We start from the raw sequence: 24860 nt of genomic DNA on the forward strand, positions 1-24860 counted from the left end.
ACTTATTGTAATTTAGCAAAACGAAAGAGGCAAAATAATATGGAAATTTTAATACATATGTAAAATTCCCAATCAGGAGATTTAAAGCGAATTGGTCTTTACCAATTCATACCCAACTTGACAAAGCAATTAGCTTAACCTAATGCAAACTACAGGTTGGGTCATATTGGTTTTTGGGTGAGGTTAATCCAAATCACGCCTCTTAAAACATTTCTCCTTGAAAAGCCTTTTTTCCCCCGGTTATTGAGGTAACTTTTATATCCTTTCCGTATTTTTATTAATATTTTTTCATAATTCAGAAACTTACTGATGTACGCTTGTTTCTATATGTTTCCTTTTTTCTTGTTTAACGTTAGAATTAGATACATGCAGTGCACATGATAAGATCCAGGTTAGTCCAGGTTACACTTCCAAACACATTTATCCTAGGAAACTATTTCTTTTCCCCAAAGTCTTCATATTAAGTTTTCCATTTCTTTGCTTATTTTTATCATCAGTTTTATCCATAATCTCAAATCTACCAATTTAGGCTTCTATATTTAATACTGCAACTAAATACATGTAAGGTATATGATTAAGGAAAGCCAAAGAAGATGTTTGGGATAAGGTAGGGTTCACACTCTATGGATATATGGAACATTCGATTACTTGGTTATAGAAAGATCAGGATGTTGTGCTTTGCCCAACAACATCTACATAATGAGTGGGAGGAGGAAAGGAAGTGGGGGTGGTTGGTGGTGGGGGGTTTTGGTCAAGTGGTTAGTGTGGGGCTAAAATGCCAATTTACCTTTCAAAGTTCTGAATAAAACATTTGTTAAATGTGTTTTAGGGATATTTTGGGGGATATGATTCAGTCACAGACTAATTGGTTCAGTTTCATAAACATTTCTTATTAAAATACCAGTGATATCATATTGTAGAACGACTAACGAATACAAGTGTTGGATTGCACGAAAAATAAATAATTAATAAAATATTAAAATAAATTTATTAGAATATATGTGTGGAGCAAGGATCCACCCCTTAGCGGCTAGATATTTTTTTTTAACCCAAGCAACATATGGATGATCGTACGTATTCAATAATTTGTCAATTGAAACTAAGGTCAGATAGCATCAAGTTTTATTAACTCACTTTGTGATGGGGAATTTTGTTTCTGGAGTTTGCAAACATTGCATTTTACCCAAAAGAAAAAAATATATTTCATGGTAATCTGATACAAATAATTGACATGCCGTGAGATGGCCGGTGCGGGTCCGGACGAGTCAGAAGCAGCAATACACGGGGCCAATTGCGTTATGACAGGTGTCCTGGGATGGAAAGTGTTTTGGTTCTCGGGTGACGTACCGTTGTTCTGTGCGCGACCGAGCGAGCGAGTGCGAGGTCATCAACGTAAATTTGGTCTCGGGGCTTCCCATCCTGTCCATCGGTCTCTGGATATATCCTCCGTTTTGGTATTCTCTTCCCCGCCATGGAACGCTCACCATTCCCGCATGGCTTCCTTCGCTTCCCGCTCTCTCCACCGAGACCTCTTCCTCTCTCGGAGCTTTCCATCTCCAAGCGGCTCCAAAGCCCACTCCTTTCCCCGTTCCTACCCTCTCTCGGCACCCACACCCGCTCTCCTGCGTGAGTTCCCGACGGTCTCCGTTGCTAGATCGCACGCGAGCAACGTAGCTGAGAAAGTCCCCCAGAGAGAAGAGACCTGTGAGAAGAATGCTAGGAACCACGCAAGGCACAAAGACGCTGGCTCCCCGCTCCCGTCTCTGAGTTCGCTAGATGGAATGGTGGAGAGGAATGATCGAAAAGCTGAGAACCGTCCAGCGGTGAAGGAGAAAATGGTAGAACTTGGAGCTACGAAACAAAGGAATAGGTCGAAAGGTAGAGGTTCCAGGTCCGGGGCGTCTTCCTTCGGATCAAGAGTTGAAGTGGGGGTTAGAAAATTAAGAAAGATCGAAAATTTGGGCAAAAGTCACAAGAAAATGGAGCAGAAGAAAGGGATTAAGAAAGCTGAGGTCGATACAGCAGCAGTTGAGCTGAGACTTGGTCTGGACATGTGCTCCAAAACAGGGGACGTGTTGGGGGCGATATCTCTATATGACTCGGCTGTAAGGGATGGCGTCAAGATGGAACAGTACCACTACAACGTGTTGCTTTATCTGTGTTCTTCTGCAGCCATTGGGGTCGTTCTTCCTGCAAAAAGTGGTACCGGTGGTAGTAGTATCACTTCCTTTAAAGAGGACGCAAGTGACCTGGATGAAAACAGGGACTTGGTTGATGCAAGGAATCCAAAATGGCAGCTTTCAGGTGACATCAGAGGAGAAGGTCAATTAAAAGATGTTTTGCATCATTATAGAACAGAGTTGAAGGGAAAATTTGATGTCGGCAAGAGTATAGATGGTTTCTTGGATGGAACAAATGAAAGTAGTAAGAAAGATGGTGCTCCAATTCAATTTAGCGATGATGTCAGAGACTATGCACGAATGAGGGGATTGGAAATCTATGAAAAGATGTGCTTGGAGAAAATTCCTATGAGTGAAGCAGCTTTAACATCCGTAGCTCGAATGGCAATGTCGATGGGTAATGGAGACATGGCTTTTGAGATTGTAAAACAAATGAAGGCGCTGGGTATAACTCCAAGACTGCGGTCATATGGTCCTGCTTTATTGGCCTTCTGCAATGCTGGTGATATTGAGAAAGCATTTGAGGTAGAACGACATATGTTGGAGTCTGCAATCCACCCTGAAGAGCCAGAACTGGAGGTACTTTTAAGAGCTAGTGTGGCGGCTCGTAGAGGAGACAAGGTTTATTACTTACTGCACAAGCTTAGAACTAATGTGAGACAGGTTTCCCCATCCACAGCAGAATTAATTGAGGCATGGTTTAAGAGTTCAACTGCTTCCAGAGTAGGAAAAAGAAAATGGGATGTAAAGATGGCAGCACAGGCCATAGAGAATGGTGGAGGGGGTTGGCATGGGTTGGGTTGGTTGGGTAAGGGAAAATGGACTGTGGCACATGCTAATGTTGATGCAGATGGTGTCTGTTTGGGCTGTGACGAGAAGTTGGTGACCATAGACCTTGATCCAGTTGAGACTGCAACTTTTGCTGAATCTGTAGCTTCTATAGCTAGCAAGAGGGAAAGGAATGCAAGCTTTCAGAAATTCCAAGTACAAGAGCTTGACCTATAAATTACCATTTCATAATGCAGCTTTAGATACTATATAGTCACTCTTCTCATAACATGCTCTCTTCCTGCAAAAAGCTTTTATATCCTGAATATTATGGCAGTAGGTTTTGTGCTCATGTCCAATCATAATGAGTTTTCCAGCAGTGGCATTCTTAACTTCTCTGAAACTGAAAAGAATTATGAAATCCTAAATGTTATCTGAAAAATCAGATATTCTTTTTTTTTTCCAGGCCATTTTTCATCTTATATATATACATTTTTCAGAGCCTCTGAACTTTTTAATTTGCAATTTTTTCCTGCACCAAATTATTATTTAACTCCAATTTGCTTCATGATGTCTTATTATCCATCTCGGTATGAGGCTGATAAAAACTTGTTTGCCACTTGTAGAAATGGTTGGATTACTATGGCCCTTTTGAAGCTGTTGTAGATGCTGCAAATGTGGGTCTTTTCAGCCAAAGGCGGTTCTCAATAAATAAGGTGTGTCTTGAGTTCAATGATAAATAAGGTGTGTTATAAGAATATCAGGATTGCATTTAAAATTTCCTTATCTTTAAAATTCTTTGCTATTGCTATGATTTAAGTTTTATATTTTATGTATAGGTAAATGTTGTCGTTAATGCCATACGCCAGAAACTTCCGTCGAAGAAATGGCCACTGATAATTGTGCATAACAAACGGCTCAGTGGAGGCAAGATGGATGGACCTATCAACGGGAAGTTAGTAGAGAAATGGAGAAATGCAGATGCTATTTATGCAACTCCTACTGGATCAAATGATGATTGGTGAGCCTGTCTTGATGATCTTGGTTATAACATTTTCCAGATTTGCATAAGCCTATATTTGCTATCCCGCTTCTTTCGGTGATCTGTCTTTTATTTAATTTGCTCTATCAAGTGATTTAACGCCTTGTTGCTCTCGTCATGGGGAAGCTGAAAAAGGAACAAGCAGCTTGAATTAAGCTAATTTAGAACTTGAACCATTGAAAAATATACATTTTGCAGCAGCAGAAGCATCCATAATTGTATTAGACCTATGATGATTAGAGGAGTTTTTAACATTCTCTTGAAATATACCAACATTTCTTTGGCATGAATCACAATTGTATAACCTGTTCTTGCATATTCAGATGGGAAATTTTCCAAGAATCAACTCAACCTATGGGTCGAGGAGAATGGGAGCTTTTAAAGAAAACTGAGAAGTGAGCACAAGTAAGAGTGATTGTGAGCCCTTAAAAATTCCACTAGATTGAGAAGACTAAATTTGGGGAAGAATGGAAAGAAGGAGGAAGAGGAAGATGAAGATAGATAGGGAAATTGGGTTTGACAAAGTGTGCATGATGAAGGTGGAAAGTGGTAGAAAAATATTGCCGTGCCCTCCATACTCGCTATTCAAAAAATCCCTAGAGCTGACAATACTTCTCCTTAAGTCGGCACATAGATATCTAGGAAAATTAACTTGTGAAGAAGTTCAGTTGTCAATATTACCCTTCAGTGATCACAAATGCAAGACATCTTTTTCCTAACAAATTTTCCCCAATGAAATAAGTATCCTTCTAGATCTTCACTTTAGTCATGCTGAATGGCTTGTTCAGAAGCAGGACGTAGCAGCGCTGCAGAACTAGCTGTGATGTGTGAAGACAATGCCAATTGGTGATAGACGTGTCTCACTATAGTGTCTATAGAGATAAAAAGAAAGGAAGGAGAGACTGATGGGAAATATTTCTGTGGACTAACCTATAACTTCTCCGGGATGCATGGATGAAAAATCTCAGCTTTAACGGACCCATAACTTACTGCTGCTGACCATCCCCAAGTTCTGGTCTCTAGGCATACAACATGGGCTTCATAGCTGAATGTGTAAGTCATTCATGTACCATATCAGCACAATGTGTAAGTCATACATGTACTGAACTGCTAAATTCCACCATCTTGTTCTCATAAATAAAAAGAACATGCAAAATGCAGAATTGCTTAATAACTTGATTTCTCTGCTCGGCTGGATGACCCATCACAACTGTTCAATCAGTTCTTTTTTTTGAATAGAAGAGAGGAAGAACCATCCGTATTTAATTATAGGAAGAAAAAAAGTACATGTGCTTGATTTAGTTCTTTTGCCATTAGGAGCAAGAGTTAGTGATGATGGAGAGACATTTGCAGATCACATTCGACGAGTTCATGAGGTAAAAACTGTACTAAAAATCAGCAATGAGACTTATGCAAATACAGCTAATCAACATCATCGTGTCAAGGAATTTAAGGAAGGAGATTTGGTTCTTGTGCATTTAGGGTAAAAAAGGTTTCCTAAACGTACTTATCACAAACTTAAGTTAAGAAAGTTTGGGCCTTGCAAAGTGTTGAAACAAATAAGCTTAAATGCTTATTTAATTAAGCTGCCATCAGATCTGCAGATCAGTCCAATGTTTAATGTTTCAAATTTGTATCAATTTGATGGGGAGTGGTTAAAGTTTCAGATCTGATTTAGCAGTATCCTAAGGGTTAAGTTGAGGTTGTTGAAGATGTTTTGGATGTCAAAGAAGTCAAGTCTCGAAAGGGCAACCAAGATAGAAGATTCTTGGTGAAGTGGTTGGATAAAGCAGCCAGAGTACTTGGATTGCTGAAGATGAGTTGAAGAAGATTGATCCAGAGATGTATATTGAAATTTTGAAAGCTTTCTCGTTAGAGTCTAGTTTTCTAAGTCGAGGAGAATGATGCAGGAGCTTAGGGTTAAATTTTAAATAAATTATTTATTTTAATTGCTATTTTACTGTAGCAAGTTACTATTCATGGGTTACAGTAGCACCATCACTATTTACCAGTACTGTACCTTAAGGTTTATTTTAATAGTTTTCAATGGCTAAGATTTAAAGTAGTTAATCTATGGTTGGGATTAAAAGAAATATTTGTAACCCTAATATTTAAGTGCTGTAACATAGGTTTGTAGCCGTCTTTTGTCATTTTTTCATCAATAAGCTCCAAAATCTCAAGATTTTCCTAAAATCCTAGTTGTTCCTTCTTTAATCCTATCTTTTCTTGCTAGCCTATAATTTGTCAATACTTGTCCTCTCCTTTTACTACATTACAAAAACTTTATAAAGAGGCAGATAATTAAAGATTAGAAAGCTTGCCATAGAGGTCAGTAAAACTAGAAAATTGCTTCTGATTGCAAAGCAAGGATCAGTCACAGAAGAGGGACAAAGCAGCATAAAGAGAGAGGAATCAGAAGAAGATTTCTTGAGAAAGATTCTTGCATTCCTCTTGTATACCTGAAAGGTACTTCACAAAAGATTATTACTTAATACTGGTCTTTCGTTTGGATCATCCATTTGTCCTTTCATGTTAGAACCCCTTGAAAATGAAGTTTCATGGTGATAAGATTATGCAGAAAAGTTGGTCAGATGTATGGAGTATGCATCATGGCTGGTCCTTGGAGTTTCACATGATACACACCTATAAATGAATGCTTGGTGTGCTAAGCTTGTAAAATCAAGAGGAAGTTCCTCTAAGGAGACAACAATCTCCGACACTTAATCAGACCTGTTGCAAAAGAGCTCAGTAAAACATTATGAACATTTAGAGAGCTAGGAAGAACTATAACCAGATAATAACACATAAGAACACCTTAAAACTGGTTTAATTGAGAGAAAATTAGCATGATATCTCTTATCCACACGAAACAATAAATCATTCAAATCTGTAAACTTGATACTTTCAGTGGATCATGCATGCAAAAGTCAGAAAAATATATGTAAAAAAAATATTGAACTTATCTGGATTCAGATTATTTTTAATCAGAAAATAGGGTATATATATAGGATAGTAGCAGTTATAAGGGCCTATAAGAGAGCCTTTTGATCTCTGAGCTAACTTTTATTGAATGAATGACCCTAAACAGATAATGGGGGCAATGTACCAAAATTAATTGAGATCTTTTAAGGGTTAAGGCTTGATAGCGAGCATTTTGTGATTGCAAATCATAACTCTGGATATTTTTCACCAACAAGGATTATTTTGGAACCAAATTCTATGGTACTTAACCAAAGTCAAGATTCAGAACCCCTGAAGGGCCTGAACTCATCTATTCTAACGTATTATTGAGCAGTTGAAGGTTCTCAAGTTGCAAGAGTTTAGAACAAGATTTTATGCTTGACTAAAAGTGTTTATATGATTTAAAATTCAGTGGCAGTGATGAGCTCTGGAACTCAATTTTTAAGGAAATTATTCTCCCTATAAAATCTGCAACATGAGCTCTGATGCCATTTAACTAAGAGTGAGTTAATTGCATCTATCAACTGATAAGGGTGATAGTTACTTAGCTAGTGTATGAACAAAATCCAAGGTGGTATGCCAACTTTGGGAGTAAGCATATAATTCTGCTGCAGGTATGCACAAGATGCATGTTAACAATAGTCTACAATAGTTATAAGGTTACATTCAATCTACATTGATTTTCACTGTTCATGTCTATGGGATGATAGAACATGGCACTTTGTTTACAATGAAAAACCTGCAGAAGCTTAAGCAAGACCTATTTCACAGTTTGTTCAATATCTTCTACAGTGTCTGTCAACCTGACACCAAAAGCCCAAGTTTTCCTGCTTAGAAACTGATAGCAGCTGTGTTTCCTTATCATCTGTTATGCAAAAGCACTGTCATTCATGTATTATTTTAATTTGCTGGCACAGTCATAGCTCACGTTGGTTGATTGTTAAGATGGAACAGAAGATTTTGGTTTGTTTTTTGGAGTTTCCTTGGACAAATCATCAGCTGCTGATTCTGTTGTCCAGGTCGTCTTGAAATAATTAATACATTATGGGTACTGGGACCTAATACATCACAATACTATATCTATGTTGACATATTTGGAAATCATATAGATCACAACTCAACTGTTGCATGTTAAAGCTAAGCAACTCTGTTTTTATTCCCACTTCATAACATTGTTTTTCTCTCTCATATTGCTTTTGCAACATCTTATATTCCTGTTTGCCCAACTGCAATAAATCAACTGTAAGTAATAACATATGGTTCAGGTACTGGTTGTATGCAGCTATAAAATGTAAGTGCTTGATCGTGACGAATGATGAAATGCGAGATCATATATTCCAGGTCTTAGGAAATGATTTCTTCTCCAAATGGAAAGAAAGGCATCAGGTATGTTTGCATTTTCCAAAAATAAAATTCACTTATTTTAAATAGAGCTTGTTATTATGTTTATTCTGTGAATAAAACAATTTTTTGGTCAGAAAAAGAAGTGAACTTCTACAGGATGCAATGACCAGAAATGCCACAAGTGGTACACCATGCATGCAATGACCACTCCAACTCTAGATTTTTAGTAGACAACAAGTTTTCGATCTCCTTTTGCAATACATCTTTGATATAATTAATTCACTGAAAGTTATATACTCTTCTGGTTGTTAACAGCCACGTTAGCATTTTAAAAGCTGATCGATGTATGAGTCGCTGATCTTTTGCTCTAATAAAACAATTTTTTGCCCTGTCACTAGGTGCGTTTCAGTTATCATGGTGGCAATTTTGAATTTCACATGCCGCCTCCTTGTTCTGTGGTTATCCAGGTTTGTTTCTCTTCCACTTCACTCTTCACTAGACTTCAGTGTTGCATCTCATATTTTGGAGTCAGAACTATGGACAACAGTAGAATCTATGTCAACTAATATGCTATATTTGCATTATTAAGATAATATAGGTTTGAAGGCTCCTAATTTTCTTTTCCTCTCATAGACTCTTCACTTTACCAAATAGGATGCCTTTGGTTTTCTATTTGGTTATTTTATCTTATACATGCTAAAATATTAGCTAATAAGGGGATACATATGGTAGTGAAAGCATAAATTAACCTTGATGTGAATAACTACGTTGTTATGCCAAACCACCAGAGGAAAAGGTAATTAAAAATCGCACTGAGTGGCCACAAGTCACTTACATTTTGACTATAAAGCACTGTGCTAGCTTGATATTCTAATGGAAGTAATCCTAGATTCCAAATGCATAGATTGTCAGATATGATGAACTACCACAAATCAGGGAAAAAAAATAAAAAAACTAAAATGTGATTTCACTAAATGGAAATCCATATGACAACTAGAATTCAGTTATTTTATATTATTATTATTATTATTAAGTGGATCCGGCTATTCATAATCATGATATCTGCTTAATCTGAAGTTCAGGAATCTGAGAAAGGTCATTGGCATAATCCAAGATTCCAAATGCATAGATTGTCAGATATGATGAATGACCACAAATCAGAAAAAAAAAAAAAAAAAAGTAAAACTAAAATGTGATTTCACTAAATGGGAATCCATATCACAACTAGAATTCAGTTATTTTATGTTTTTTTTTCTTTTTAAGTGGATCCGGCTTTTCATAATCATGATATCTGCTTAATCTGAAGTTCAGGAATCTGAGAAAGGTCATTGGCATATCCCAATGTCAGTGGAACATGATCAATCAGAGAGAGAAAGAACCTGGTTATGTGTAACACGTGCCCACTTGCATATGATGACGGAAGAATTGTCAAATTCACCTGAAGGTTTATTGATTCATTCCTTTGACTTGTTAGATAGTTTGGCAATCTTTTATGTTATAAATGTCATAATTCCTGTTATCCTTCTAGATTGGTAAAATTTTACATTCAAAATGTTTAAAAAAAACTTAGGAGGCCATCAACAAAATGTCATGCTTCAAAAAACGATCAAGAACAAACTGTTTAGTGACATGGTAAAGAAATGAAGAAAAGCTTAGAAGGGTGGAAAGTAATCCAAGGGTGAGTTCATATGTTATAATGGCCTTTGTACAAGGAAATGAATCACAGAGTTTGAGCTAGCTAGCAGAACCAAGGAAAAGATTTAAGGCATTCAGAAGTCATGATGTAATGAAATAGGGAAAACTGGTGAAAAGAGCTGTTAAGGGCCTGTTTGGGAAATCCAGCAGGATTGGGCTGGATTTCCCATTGGATCATGGATTATACAGCCTATTTAAGTAAAACTCATATCAACCTAATCCCTCTGTAGACCAAATCCTGTGGGATCTTTTTTTTTTTTTTTAAATGGAGGTCTTTTTTTTTTTTTTTCAATCCTATGGTCCAACAGGCCCATAAGTGGGGATTTAGGCCAAGACTAGGATCGGCCTTTAGAAAAAAAAGGGCTGGGCAGGCTAACAAGCCCAATTCCTATAGGAAATCCAGTCCTTTCCCGCTGGATTTCCCAAACAGGCCCTAAGTGTGATGGGGAAACATCTTTCTTAGCAGAAGGCTTCTCAATTCAGTTTATTCAAAAATGTACGTCACCATTATCCTCCTGTCAAAGTAGTATCCACCAACATGTGATTCTTAGTCTGTAGGACCAATTGTTAAGGAAATGCTCACAGTTGAATTGATCATTAGGGAACCTGCTTTTTTTGTTAAAAAAAAAAAGTCTAAATATGAGCAGCCAACAATTAGCCATTATAAAAATGTATAGTACATCTTTGTTGATTAAGATGTAAGTGTTTCTGCAATATCAAGCTAACAGCTTAGTCTGAGATGAGAAAATTCCATGCATATAATAAGTTACACCCATGCAACACAACTTGACAAGCTTCATCACATTTTACAAGCAGCAAACGCTTAAATGGAAAAAAACTCATCATTTTCCAACATATCACTGGAAAAATGAAGCTTATCAGGACTTGAGCGATGGCTAACTGTAACTGGAGGTAATGTTGATTTATATATCTTTAAAAACAGAACAACAACCTGAGAAGATGGCAATCAGTGCTACTTTATACATTGGAGCTAGCAACCAGAGCAGGTCCAGTGAAAGCTCAAAAGAGAAGTTCATAAGAAGTCCCCAGAGAGATATCGCTGACAGGGAAAATCCAAATACAATAATATCCAGTATTGAGGCTGCTGAGAAATTGTGTGGCTGTGTTATTGATTTCCAAATCTAACAGGGACCAACAAGTTTTACGGGTCTCATCATCAGCAGACATGTTATGGCCTATCAGCCAGGAAAATTGTTATTAGAAGTCAGGAAATATTTGAGGCTCCTGAAGTCGAATTTTCAACGTTAGTGGTTCTTGTGTAAATATTTACTTCTTTTTTGGCCCTTAATTACCTTTATCTTCAACATTATATAATATTCTTTTCTTCTTTCTTTTTTCTTTTCTTTTCTTTTTTGATGATAGAAGCATGAAATCCACACTGAAAGTTCTCCGCAATATTTTTCTGTTGCAAAAATCTTGAATTATGAGTCATTTTATGCCTTGTGGTGAATAACCACTGTATTCTCAAAAAAGGAATGTCATTGTAGGGCCACAAAGGAAATGGGGCCAAAGCTGAGAGATAGTTTGACCATAGATACATTTAGTTATATGATGTCGGTATCATCTCACCAATACTACAGAATGAACCAATGATCAAGCACATTCGTCAGCAGGCACCTGAAAATTTCAGATGAGCCACTTGCTGCAATTTATGGTGAGACAGGAGAGGTATCATAATTCAGCTTGAATTGAATTGTCCTTAAATGATGGTTCAACTTAAGTTGGCTTTAAAGATAGAAATTTTATTGATTAGTTCTCTCTCGCTCCACCACTCCATCTTTAAAGCCGTTTCTGTCTATAACAAACACAATTCAACTTAAATTGGAGTATAATTTTCAAATCATATATCATTTGCATAATTTGATAAATACACTCTAAAACTCTTGGAAGGTGAATTTTTCCTGTTAGAAGCAAGCATTATGCTACGTGTTCTTTTCTCTCTCTTTCAGGGCAAAAGGGAGACCTGCCCACTTGATTCGTGGGATTGGGAACACCAATTGGAAGAGGGGGAACCGGAGTGTGAAGAGGGTGTGGGAGGAAGCGTGAGAAAGATCTTGAGAGGTTTTGGATTGGGGCCCGCAACACCGACAATCTCTCTCCAGCTCCCACCACCTCCCGTCCATCGTGTCACAGTCTAAGCAACAAATCCCACCAAAGTCTCTGATATGAGAATCCTGCCCCCTGTCCCACGAAATCTTCAGGATTATCCAAACGGGCCCTTAGGATGGAGCTATCTTGTTACCCCGCCCGGCAACCATTGGTTCAGGGATAAAACAGGCCTAAGGTTTGTCTTATAAATAGCTTTTTAAGAATAGGCATGAGTAAAGGAGTATTTATATACAGTTATGCCTATCCACCTGTTTTTTTAAATGGACAATGAATACACCTCCTAGACTAGAGTATTCCAAAAACGGCAGTCAACCAAAACCAAGTAACCTGTCAGAAAACTATTCTTCTTGTTCCTTTTTTTTTGGAATTAATTTTCATGCCAGCCATAATTGTTAGCTCCAGTATCAAGCATTTATTTTCCAGTAGACCAACCCAGAAATATAGTTAAAACGAGTTATAATAATATTTGCCAGTCGGAAGAGTGGATGCACGTTGCAAAATGACATTCAATGAGAAAGCCATTCGTTACATAAGCAAGGTGCAAAAGTATCAACTTACCAAACTGGTAAAGTCTTTAATAGTTGTACCAAATAAATTGGAAACAATCCTACATTCATCTGGATTTGGGATGTTATAAATATTTGGAGGAAAGACACTCCCATCCATTGCCCATGAGTCCTTTCCATTAAAAAAAAAATAAACAGAATAAATAAATGAAACAACAAAAAGGCCAAGGGGGCCTATTAAATGTCTCAAAACAGTACAGGTTTCCTGGGGACATTATTCCTGCTTGAAATACGCTATTTTTAACTGCAGCATGACAAAAAGGAAAAGTGAACGAAAAATTCATTCTATCAGAAAGAAGATAATATAGCAACTGATGTGAACCGACGAGATGCATTCTTCAACATTGCTTCCTTGCAAACAGTTGGCACCATGAGAATGCTCTGCTTGTACCATTGAAGAAAGAAACTCGAAAGTCAATTCAGGAAGTTCCTCTCGTAGCTCTCCTTGGACTGACATGACAAAAGCAGTATAAAACATCCGAAGGCCAAGTCTTTCGAGTTCTTCAGTCCACTAGGACTTGGTACTTCGCAACGAAATGCAGTTTACCTAAACTTTGAGATTGTAAATGTCCGATGCAAACCGTTCAAGGACTTGCAACATTATAGATAATGTGACTTTTTCTATAAAACAGCCATCAAGACTGTCATCAACAAGAACTCTGAAACCTTGTGTTAACAAAAATAAAAAGGTATCTTGAATCTCTCTAATCAATCTATTTCCATTTTCCCTCTCTAGATTAAATGTACATGATTAAAACCAACAGACAGAACATACAAATAGGGAGCCAGAAGAGAAGAATATATATAAAAGAAAGAGCCAAAGCGAGAACAGCAAATCATTAAAAAAATATATAAAGAAACAAAACAGAAAGGACCCACTCACTGATTTTACAAGCTCCCAATCTTATTAGCAGAAGGTTTAATTGGCTTTGATTTGGCCATATTAACAAGATCACCAAACAGCTTATCCTCAGGCTTGGGTGGCTTGCTGGACTGCTTCTGGTAAGAAGAGGACGTAGGTGTCTGATAAGAGGGAGTCATGTTCATATATGTGCTGTTACCTTGCATAGAAAGCCCATACATTCTCTGAGCGAGCTCATTTGCACCAGCAGAAAGGTACATAGGTCTCCTCTGATCATAAAACTGGGCTCCTGGCTGCAGTCCATATCCATATAGTGTCAGCTGACTGCCCTGCATGGGTATTTGGTGCATTCCTGCCATCTGTCCTCCCAGCACTGGTTGAGAATAAAAACCTCCAAGCTGGCTGTTCTGCATCAGTGAAGGATAGATGCCTACAAACTGACTGCTCTGCAAAGTCTGCATAGGCTGGGGTTGCAAACCTCCAAACTGGCCACCTGGCAATAATTGGGGGTGCATGCTTCCAAGCTGGTTGCCTGGCGTTGGTTGGGGAAACATACCTCCCAGCTGACCACTTTCCATTATCTGGGGCTGCAAATTAGGCAATTGGTTACTCTGCACTGTTTTAGTTTCCCAGGGTGGTGGGGGGAGTGCTCCAGCTTGATCACTTGCATCTGTTGAGAAAGATGACAGCAATCATAGGCCAGCCAATATGCATGTAGAAAATTATTGAAAATGCCCTCAGTATGGAATACTTTTTTTCACAGGAAACAGTTTTGGAAGACAGTACACCCAGAACTGCTCATTATTATTATTATTCAATTGGTAGTTTCATACAGCACTTGCTTCATTCTGTCTCGATCCATAATTTAGCAATCTTGATAAATACAACATTTAGTATACAAAAGACCACAAGCAGATAGCCATAGATAAAATGTAGGCAAATCTACAATCAAAAGCAGTCTAGAGTCGAGGAAAAAGGTCTGAGTGTTTACCATAGCCTAGCGTCTGCTGCTGTGGATTTAAGCCCTGAGCAACCTGACCATTCCATGTAGAACCTGCATGGTTCAATTGAGCTCCTTGATGCTCATATTGTGGAACGCCTGTGTCTGGGACACCTCCATTTGGATAAAGCGCAGACTGTTGTGGCTGTTGGGCTTGCAGCTGAAGCTGAGGTGCAGCAGGATGTGTTTGTGATGCTGGAAGTGTGGAATGCAAATCAAGAGAGTTGGAAGGATTGCCATTGCTATTGTTAGTGTTGTTTTGGGGAAACATGTCCACCAGAGCTAAGAGGTTCTGATCAGAAACAGAAGGTGCAAGTGGTTCACCAACAGGAACAAGGGCCAGTGGATTCTCACTTTTAGGTGTATTGTAGTCCTCCCCGCTAAGAAGGTCCATATGAGGATCAATTTTGGCTGCTGGAGTTGCTGAACCGTTGGATGCTGGAGGTGCAGGCAACAATAATTGCTGAGGAGCCTGGTTACTCGTGCTTGCAACTGTACTGGGCCTACAGAATTTTGCCACAAGTATTAAATATGGAAAATGTATTATGCGACCGAAATCAAATGAAAAAGCATCTACTTAATTGGTGACTCATTTGCAATGTGAGTCAAAGAAAACCAATGTTTTCAATTATTTAGCTAAATATTTTCATAAGTCTAATCTTGAGGATAATCAATAAACTACAAATAAGAAGTCCAAGTCGATAAATTTCATATAATCCAACTACTTTACACGTCTATGTACTGAAAAACACAAGCAGGACATTCAGATCATGGAGATTTTTTTACCCATATCAGTAAGTGAAACAACTACAATGCACTTGCTTAAAACTGACAAAACTTCATCACATCTGCGTAAGAGGAAAACAAATGACTTAGCAAGAGAATATGAATTGATTACCTGCGATCTGGTTGTACTGCAGAATCATCAACATCTACTAATGCCTGAAGTGATTTGGGTTTTTCCACACGAACAAAAATTCCTGCAGCAATGGCATCATGCTTTGCTAGCACACGTTGCAAGTCATCATTCAGAGAAAGTCCTTCGGCAAGTAATTCCTCATCCCTATAACAACCGGAAAAGCTATTATGCAAGCTGATAGACCATAATCTTCTTTACAAGACAAATAAGTTCAAGGGCTTTATGATACAATCTAACAATTGTCAGTTCAGAAGTGAGAATCAAAGAGAAAGCAGGCATCTAGCTGAAAGCCTGGCTTTTGCACACATATGTTCCAACAACAGCATCAGATGAATGAGAGAGTGAATGAATGAGTACAAGAGAGACAGAGACAGAAAAGGGAGGGGCCACGTAGTAGAAGAACCAGGGGACACACCCAAAAAAGGATGTAGAACGTGCAAAAAATGCACTTCCAAAATTCTATCTATGTCCATTTAATCTCATGCCAGACAAGAAGGAAAAGAAATGCTACAAAGACTTACGAAGTTGTGTTCACAAGCTGTACCACTCTTTGTTTGTAAGTACGGCACTGTTCAACAAGGTCAACAATTACCTCCTGCCTGAGTCCCTGCATATTGGCATTAACATGGCTCAGCACTTGTGATTTTAATGATTATACCGATTTTGTATTGAATAATCATCGGACAAATTGGAGCAACAATATTTTGATGAATAAATCAGCATGAGAAGATTAAGGAACTTGAGTTTTGCGAATTGTCTGATAAAAATGTATGAACAAACAGCCAACATAATGACAGAATTGATATTATCTTCAACTGCAGAATTTTGGAGATCATGATTCTGAGAAAAAAGATGCATTCCAATGTTTTCAAGCATTAACATATATGGTTGTTTAACAGAAGTAAAAAAAAAGTATCAGTAATATTTTCTCAAAAAGTATAACAAGTCACATTATGATTAAAAGTGTCATATTGCGGAATACCTCTCTGTTTCCAGGATCTAAAGCATTAAGCATTTCAGCAAGAACATCCATGATTCCACGAGCATTCTGAATTTCTGTCAGGCTGAGAAAATAAAGAGAATTTCAATCCTGAACCACAGCACTGGAACTTAGAATGTTAATCTGAATGGAAAAATTTGCAGATCGAATTGCACCCAACTATTGCATGATTCTAAATTAAGGAAAAGTACTACTAGCTTAAGTTATGAGAAAACACCTTCTAAATTATATAACCATTGTTTTTATTTGATTCAAAAGAAACACAAACAAGTTTATTTTTTACACTAATAATTTGATATATCATTTGAAGGAATAAAATATTACTCCAAACATAAAGTGATCCCGTAGCCGATATTTGCTAACTACCTCTTTTATTTTAAGTCACAATGAAGTTCAAAGAATGGGAAGGTATCAACATGTTGATCACTTTATGCTTTTATCAAAAATTATTTCATATTAGTTTCAAAAGACGTTTCTAACCCTAATTTTGGCCATTAGATTTAATATGTGGCAAAACAATATAGTGCAAATTAGCAAATTTGAAGAACTGGAATATTAACCAATGATCACATGCATTTACAAGTATCATACTTTGCTTATGTCATATGTTCCAAAATATAGATGTCAGAAGTTAGGCACTGCACCTCAAAACAGGAAACTCAGATCCAACAGATGACTCAGGCACTTCTTGTTGATAATCAGGACTTCGCAAAGATGGTGGATACGATCTCAGAGGTTGTGTCTGTGGAGGAGTAAATATAGGTGCAGACCTCTCAGGCCTCTGAGGAAATACAGCTCCAGCACGCTGATGTAGGGGGGAATTTTAAGAGAACATCTAATTAGAAAAAGATTGTTTGCTGACATATTATAATTTAAAAACACTTTCTCCTAGACTTAAAGCAAGATAGGAGCTTTAGTCAGACTGTGTAAGAACTTGCTTGGCAACATGTTTAGATAGTAGATATACAGCTCACAACCTAGCTCAAAAAATTATGAACATAGTCTAGCATACCAACAGCTCCTGGTAAGCTGCATAATATTGTGGATATCTTGCCCGTGGACCACCAAAAGCTTCTTGCCAGGTATCTATTAATACTAAAATCTTCTCCTTGACATGAAAATCTGGCTGTGGAACGAAAAAGCTTCAGATTAGTTGAGATTTTAATAATGAAGAAAGAAATAGCTAAAAAGGAAAATTTTATATGAACAATTGCAACCTTTCTTTTCACTATCTTCACCATCTCATGCAGTATATCTTTCTCAGCCACATGCATATGAACTATGTCTCCACAATTTTTTATCACTGTTTCCAACAGCTGAAATATGATAACAAGAGCAAAAGACTAAGCAAAAGACTATATTAGTTAAAAATAACTGCAATATGAAGCCTTCATATAACACAAGAACGACCATAGAAACAAATGATGCTTCTAAAGTACTAAGAGCCTTAATCAACAAGTCTCGTTCAGTCTATATGATCTAACTTTAGAGGCTATCAACTCAATGCTCACCGTCAAAGATTTTAAGATAGGCTATTAACCAGATGGTAACCCTTTGAGTTGGTGCAAAATTCCTGGCTAAGGCATCTTTATACATGAGCAGTTGCCTGCCATGAAACCTGAAGGACAAAAGGCAGGCAGGAAGACCATTTTTTCTATCATTTCCCACTTTATGCTCGTGCAGTCACCGAATGACACTTCAAAGTTCCCTTAGACTAACAAGCTAAATGCAACAGGAAGTGGAGAATTACTTTTTATGAGGAATTGCAAACAATCTGAGACATCAAATATTAGCCAAAGAGCCCGCTTACAACATAGCCCTCAATGTCTACTTAAATTAGAAAGAAAACATTTATGAAGAAAACAATATCTTCCTCACTGTTTTCTAGGAAAAAAATCCTTCCTCCAATTACTTCTTACATCATTTGTTCTTTCGAAAAAAGGATCCTTATCACATCACTATGAAGCTCACAAAAGAAGATGACAACCAAAGGCATCCATGGACGACTGGCTCTTAATATTAAGATCACTTGCAGCAACATGACAGGATATTAATGTTTCATACTGAAATGAAATAGGTCATAATTTATCAACTTATCCAAGCAATGGTCAATAAACTTTAGAAGGACAATGCAGAATTGCAGATGATAAAGATAACCAGTGAATGTTTTGACCTATGCAAACAGCCAAACAATATAAAAAGTTCTCTTCATCCAAAAAGGTTAGAAAGCGCAATGGGCTAATAAAAAGAAGACTAGAAGTATTAAAACATCTTCAAATCCAAGATTACAATCACGGAAGAAGTTTTATAATTTACCACAAATGGTGGTAAAGATAAAAGAGCAAAAGAAAACAATTACATCTAAAAATTTGTTTGAAAAATTGAAAATATGGAACAGAATATAATGTTCCTATCAGCTCCATGGTTGGATGATTATGGCTTGTACCTTAAGTCTAGTTTATGCAGAATGGACCTGCATCAAGGTTATATACATCTTATAGAATTAGTTGTTCTATGACAAGAGTATGAAGCATTCTATAGAGAGCAGTCATATCCACTGACTATTGATGGAAAAAGACAAGATGAATACTGATGAAGCTCAACAACAACAGGCAATTTCTAATGATCTTGGGAATTGCCCAAGAAGTTCATCATTTTGTCCCAAACCTGTAGCAAAATAAGATAAAGGTGCAATTAAGTGATGCAAAAGTACAAAATTGTGCCAACATAAGATAGAAATGCACTAAAGTCAGAGGATCAAAGGGCTGGTCAACATGGTTGGCATAGATCAGCATGTACCATGCTGGTACTTTAAGCTCAACACGGGCAATTTATAATGGTCTTGGGAATTGCCCAAGAAGTTCATCATTTTGTCCCAAACTTGTACCAAAATAAGATAGAGGTGCAATTAAGTCTTGCAAAAGTACAAACTTGTGCCAACATAAGATAGAACTGCAATTAAGTCAGAGGATTAAAGGGCTGGTCAACATGGTTGGCATAGATCAGCATGTACCATGCTGGTACTTCATTAGCTGCATCATGGGTGTGCACCAGGTTGCATGCTAGTGCATTCCAAGCACTGACATTGCATGATACATATTATGTCACTGTTACACTGGCGCAGCATTGGCACATGATACCTCAATACTTACAACTGACAACAATGTAATTGATGCAGTAAGATAACTTGTACAAAACAAATCCAGACCACAGTTATTGCATGTGAAAAGCATGAGCCTTTGTTGACCATTAAAACATGAAGCTTGGTTTCCTCAGGGTGAGCTTTATGAATCTCTATTTGCCAATCATTTATACTACGCAGCGTGTCAATCTTATTACAAACTTCTCAAAATCCTTTGTGACAACCTCCATATATTTCAGCTTAGGACATCTTGTCTTCTTGATAACTCTTTGAGGCTCTGACACATAATCTTTGTGGCGAGAGGGCAGCCTTCATGACAAGTGAAATGAGTTTCAAAACAAGCACAATATGCAAGATTCAGGCAAGTAAGAACCAGTTGTATGCACATTCACCAGTGAGTTTAAACAAAATATGAGCAAACTTAACATTTCATTTAGTTGGATAACCCATTGAGGGTTTGATGCAGATTTTTGTGGTGGTAGGGCAGGCTTTTTGTCAAGTGAAATGAGATTCGGGCCAGGTACAGTATGCAAGATATAAATCAGGCAAGTAAGAACAAGGTGTATACATGTTTGCCTGTAAGTATAGTTTAAAGAAAATACGTGCAAACATAAGCATTTCATCAAGTTAACACAAAAACCCCCATTACAAGCAACTCCAGAAAGTCGATGATTGAGTATAGATATCTCAAAATTTATCTTAAAAAAAAAAAATGAGGCAATGAAAACTATCTATGGAACTTACTGTCAGTGCAAGGAGCTGAATCTTTGGGTTCTTATGCCCAATACGTTTTTTGAGGGCTTTTATGGCATCTTTTACTTGTCTGTAGTCAAAAGAAGAAGAAGTGGAAGGGTAAGCATGATGTATGCCAGCTTAACAAGCCAGAATCAACAAGTAGATAACTTTACATCAGAACATACGAACTCTATCTAATTAGAAAGGTATAAACTTACATATGAATAGCAGCTTCTTTTATGTCCATACAAAATCATTTATATTGCCTCCATAATCCTACATGATTTTGCAATATGATCCTGGGGGTTAAATAGGCGCATATTCTGAAGCAGAATATGCAGGGAAAAATGTCATAACCCAGGGAACATGTCACAATCTCATGCAGCTAAGGTTGTGGTCATTTGGGCAAATAAGTTCATTATCTTATCTTTTTTTGAATACTCCGTTGAGTAATTATCTAAAACTTAATAACCAAATGAGTAGATAAGGATTAGTTAGTATTTAATGATATGCTTCCTAAGCACTTCCAGACCCTTGATTTCTTTAGCTCCTCAAATTTCACATTTCTGAATCTGCTCTTGCATTTACTCCTGATTCAATGAACCAAGATGATGTTAAAGATGCATTGGTGAAACATTTTACCTCTCTTGTTTTTGAAAATGAAAAGGAGACATAACAATCAAAGTTTGATCAAATAATGATAGGATAAGATTTGATCATCCGAACTTATTTTCAACTTGAGAAAACCAAATAGAGAAAGAAAGCCAGGGGAACAGAAGGAAAGTGGAAAGGTAGAGGAAGATTCAGAGAGAGAGTTTTTTTTTTTTTTTGCTTTTTGATAAATCAACTCTGTATCACACATGCAAATGTAACTTGCACACTAATTGAAAGCCCAATAAAACTTATCCCTCAATCCATCATGCTATTCTCTTTTTACTCTATCGTTTCCTCTTCATACTTCATCAATCGCCTTTCCTTAGATTTATCTTAGCATCTAGCAACTTTCTCCGCACTATCATAAAGTGATCAAAAGCCATTCTCCAATAAAGAATCACAAGCAACAACCCTTGTCCCAGCTATGTGTTATCAACCTTTTGAGGCCAAATTTGCAATTTATTTTAACTAAGGTTGCATTTGGTGCATCGTCAGGCAATCTTGGAAGGTAATGTAGATTGCCTTTAGGATAGATTGCCACCATTAAATTATCAATAATGTTGATTACTGTATTTAGTACATACAGATAATGTTGCAGTAAAATTATTGAAAATATTGATTGACATATTTGGTATGACAATCAGATTACCGATAATATGAAATCAAAATTTTAAAGTACCCCCAATAATTTTGTCCGGATGCTCTTCCTTTTCTCTGATGAGAAGTGGCGGGAGTGGTGCGTGTGTGGTGGAAGTTACGGGCCGGGGGGTGTGAGAAACTACGGGCACTGGGAGGGTGGAGAGGGGGTGAGCGCGTGTGGAGCCATGGGGGTGGTGAGGACGGACGTGAAGGAACCACTGGGGGTGGTGGGGGCAAAGGCAGAGGAGCCGCGGGCCGGGGGCACATGCCGAGGGGGGTGGGGAAGAGAAGGGAGGATTGGGCAATGGATTTTGTGTGATTTTTTTGAGGAATAATTTTGTCCAAAATTTTTATTGCAACATTGCCAAAGAAGTGGTAATCTGGATAGCCACCCCTCCCCAAGACAATCCAGATTGCCTCTTGCCTCCCATGAGGCAATCTGGATTGCCAAAGCAATTTAGATTACCATCCAAAAAGCATACCAAATACAGTAATCCAGATTACCACATTAAATTGCCAACAATCTAGATAGATTGCTAGCTACCAAACGCAACCTAAGGGCTGAACTAGTCATTGCCAACTAGTGCAAATCATTTCTCACACCTTCCATTAATGTAATTCTCTTTTTGAAAGGAATATATCTAAAAGACTATGAATATATTCAGATTTAAGCATATTGTAAGTTTTTCATGTTGTCTCCTAAATGAGTCAAGATTGTTTACCCAAGTTTGGATGGATCATCATATTTGAACTAGGAAACCTTGTAGCTATGCTTCTTTCTCATGCAACATCTTAACCCTAGAGACATAGGGCTTTCGAACCCTTTCTCTAGGCTGCCGCTTTTGAAGACATTGCCAAGGCACTAGTCTAGTACTTGACAGTGAGGTCAAAAAGTTTATACCAAACAACCTTATGATAAAATCACAAAGCAATTCCTGCATAGACACAATTGTTTTATCTTCTGAGGCTTGCATCCATATAATCTTCATGGCTACTAATTGAGATTCAAATGGGTTTGATTCATCAAGTGCCAATCTTTGAGCATGTTTAAAAATATTTAATTTATTAGATTAGGAGTTATCTGATGAGTAGCATATATCTATTTCGGTACTACCCACTTGCACAATTGATCAGCTGGCATGACTACTTGCAATGCAAATGATTGTGAAAGTTGGCATCCCACCATTAGTTTGTAATTCTATTATTAGTGAAAACAGTAGAGATAATTCAGACAATTTTTTATTCCTCCATCGAGCTAGGAGGGTCGACGCCACTCAAAGTGAATCTCCGGAGGTTGGTTTTCATGAAGCAGGCCTTCTTGTCTTCATCTCTATTTCTTAATTTGTATCAGGTATAATAACAGCTATTATCAGAGCATTGACTGGACTATGATTACACTTCTAGGGATCCTAATGAACAACAATTTAAAATAATTAAGATACTTATACAAGAACTGATAGGGGATAACGAAGATTTAGAGAAGGATTAGACCAAATAAGCGTTTTGATTAAAGACATGGATGCTTAGATTGGAGAGTTTCAACTTGGCAGTAGAGACATCCAACATGTCAAAGCTCATGAAGTTCAAGGGCGATGTCTAAGTCATCTAAAATGTGTCGTCCACGTGTTCTTTCATTTCTAGGAATTTCCATGATGAGAAGGCAGATTACAATCTTCTTGTCTTCATCATTGCCTGCAAAGCTCAAGCTTGCAAAGGCTACATTCCCCTTGCATAAAAGACAAACAAGTGGCAATCTTTTTATTAGGGGGAAAAAATGCAAAAAAGACTGTATCTTGGAGGTTCCAACCCTCATCTTGAGATTGGAGTCTTTGTGTACTTATTTTGTCCCTCACCCACCCCCAAAAAAAAGAAGATTCATGCGATTTAGAAGTTCTCCATTAAAGGCATCTAGTTATTTCCACGTCGAACTAGTTAAGTGATCATTTAGGGTGGTGATTTGCAATAGGTCTGATCACAGTAGGAGTAGTGACGAGTTGGCATCAGACCAGTTGTTGCCTCGTTCTAGTTACTCTTGTATCAAGAAAATAGTATAGTATTCAGATCAAATTTTGTTCTTTTGGAGAACGAAGAGGCTGACAACCCAGGAAGCAAATTTTGGGAGGTTAGTGCCACTCAGAGCAGATCTTATTTCCTTATTTTCTATTGTCCCTTATTTGAATCAGGAACCTAATCTCCTAGAACAAAAACTATATAGAATCGAACGATACCATTCAAACTTTTCCTTAAAAAACCCACTTTTGCTTCAAACTATTACCTACCCATAAACCAGGTTCAAGAAAACAGGAAACTTCGGAAAGAGATCGATTGAAAAATAACAAACAGTGGAAACGAATCAAGAATTAAACGGGAAAACATCTTATCTAATGATTACCTCCAAGAAATCCAAGGCAGAAGCGAATACATGTAAATTTAACGATCGAAGAATCTGACCACAGAAAGGAATAAAGGCCAATAGCGCATACCCAGAGTCACGATTGAGGATATCACAGATCTCGAGGTTCATCGCCCAATCCGGACCGATCAGCACGTCGCTCGTGGCACGCTCCACCAAAGAAGCCGCCATGTCTCCAACAACACGAAGAAAAGAATGGAAAAACAAACCCCTCGAACGCAATCAAGGCGAAATCCGGAGCTCACCGACAAGATCCCGGCGAAGACGGCGAATCCCACTGCCTCCCTCCTCTACCGGCGATCAGAGACGAGAACCCAAATAACCCCAAGAAAAGAATCCCTAGGCGAGAAGGCCGTTGAATTCGAAAGCCCTTTAGAGAGCCGTCGGTGTTACTTCTTATCCCATTTCTCTTAGCCTTTTATTCTAAAACCCCAACGGAAACAAAAATAAAATTACAAAAAAATATATGTATCTCTCGCCTTTCCGTTGCTGGTGGGCTACAATCCCCTTCTCTGTCGAAATGCTCTCGGGCTTTGGAATTCTCTCCAGTATATTTTCCCCGTCGAAGTGTGCTCGGGTTTTAAGAGGAAAGTGGCAGGTTTGACCAACAGGGTGCCTTCACTGTCGATGATAAGGAGTTTTTTTTTTTTTTTTTTTTTTAAAAAAAGAGGACGTAAAGTCTTTGTTTTCTCCGATTTTGTAAATGCAGTTAGATGGGGCCTTTCCTAACCGTAAATAGTGGTATCTTTCCCACAAAAGAAAAATAATTATTATTTTTTTATGACCCCAACAATTGAATCATGTCCCATA

The 24860-nt window shown here is 37.7% G+C and overlaps 2 protein-coding genes across 9 annotated transcripts; one reads left to right on the top strand and one right to left on the bottom strand.

The window, feature by feature from the left end:
* Positions 1–807: 807 nt before the first annotated feature.
* Positions 808–11349, top strand: LOC105040834 (proteinaceous RNase P 1, chloroplastic/mitochondrial). 4 transcript variants are annotated; one of them, XR_002164149.3, is made up of 7 exons: positions 813–3164; positions 3575–3664; positions 3788–3969; positions 8217–8337; positions 8694–8762; positions 9602–9739; positions 10934–11099. XR_002164149.3 is itself a non-coding variant. In XM_010917541.4 (7 exons), exons 1-7 carry the CDS (start codon positions 1242–1244, stop codon positions 11134–11136), a joined length of 2721 nt encoding a protein of 906 aa, XP_010915843.2. In that variant the 5' UTR covers positions 825–1241; the 3' UTR covers positions 11137–11349. The 4 variants fall into 4 exon arrangements, 2 of the variants coding, with proteins under 2 accessions (XP_073110553.1, XP_010915843.2); XM_010917541.4 differs by having other exon boundaries at positions 825–3164; positions 9607–9739; positions 10934–11349; XM_073254452.1 differs by lacking the exons at positions 9602–9739; positions 10934–11099 and adding an exon at positions 9378–9566 and having other exon boundaries at positions 808–3164.
* Positions 11350–13376: 2027 nt separating this feature from the next.
* Positions 13377–24624, bottom strand: LOC105040832 (TOM1-like protein 9). 5 transcript variants are annotated; one of them, XM_010917537.4, is made up of 11 exons: positions 24121–24624; positions 19834–19918; positions 17685–17783; positions 17480–17593; positions 17112–17272; positions 16450–16531; positions 15989–16074; positions 15447–15611; positions 14903–15051; positions 14540–14743; positions 13377–14218 (listed from the first exon to the last, which is right to left on the bottom strand). In XM_010917537.4, the coding sequence occupies exons 1-11, from the start codon at positions 24219–24221 to the stop codon at positions 13575–13577; spliced, it is 1890 nt and encodes a 629-aa protein (XP_010915839.1). In that variant the 5' UTR covers positions 24222–24624; the 3' UTR covers positions 13377–13574. The 5 variants fall into 5 exon arrangements, with proteins under 5 accessions (XP_010915839.1, XP_010915840.1, XP_010915837.1 ...); XM_010917538.4 differs by adding an exon at positions 20354–20432 and having other exon boundaries at positions 14540–15051; positions 24121–24181; XM_010917535.4 differs by having other exon boundaries at positions 14540–15051.
* Between the last annotated feature and the right edge of the window lie 236 nt (positions 24625–24860).

This window comes from Elaeis guineensis, chromosome 3 (assembly GCF_000442705.2).
Source record: "Elaeis guineensis isolate ETL-2024a chromosome 3, EG11, whole genome shotgun sequence".
NCBI classification, from domain to species: domain Eukaryota; kingdom Viridiplantae; phylum Streptophyta; class Magnoliopsida; order Arecales; family Arecaceae; genus Elaeis; species Elaeis guineensis.

Excerpts from the sequence above, each read along its gene's own strand:
- LOC105040832 (XM_010917535.4), bottom strand. The coding sequence starts at position 24,221 with ATGGCGGCTTCTTTGGTGGAGCGTGCCACGAGCGACGTGCTGATCGGT. Across the intron at positions 17,784-19,833 it reads CTAAGCTGAAATATATGGAG|CTGTTGGAAACAGTGATAAA; the intron begins GTTGTCACAAAG and ends ATCATATTTCAG. Across the intron at positions 17,594-17,684 it reads TGAAGATAGTGAAAAGAAAG|CCAGATTTTCATGTCAAGGA; the intron begins GTTGCAATTGTT and ends TTCGTTCCACAG.
- LOC105040834 (XM_010917541.4), top strand. The coding sequence starts at position 1,242 with ATGGCCGGTGCGGGTCCGGACGAGTCAGAAGCAGCAATACACGGGGCC. Across the intron at positions 3,665-3,787 it reads GGCGGTTCTCAATAAATAAG|GTAAATGTTGTCGTTAATGC; the intron begins GTGTGTCTTGAG and ends TTTTATGTATAG. Across the intron at positions 8,338-8,693 it reads AATGGAAAGAAAGGCATCAG|GTGCGTTTCAGTTATCATGG; the intron begins GTATGTTTGCAT and ends CCCTGTCACTAG.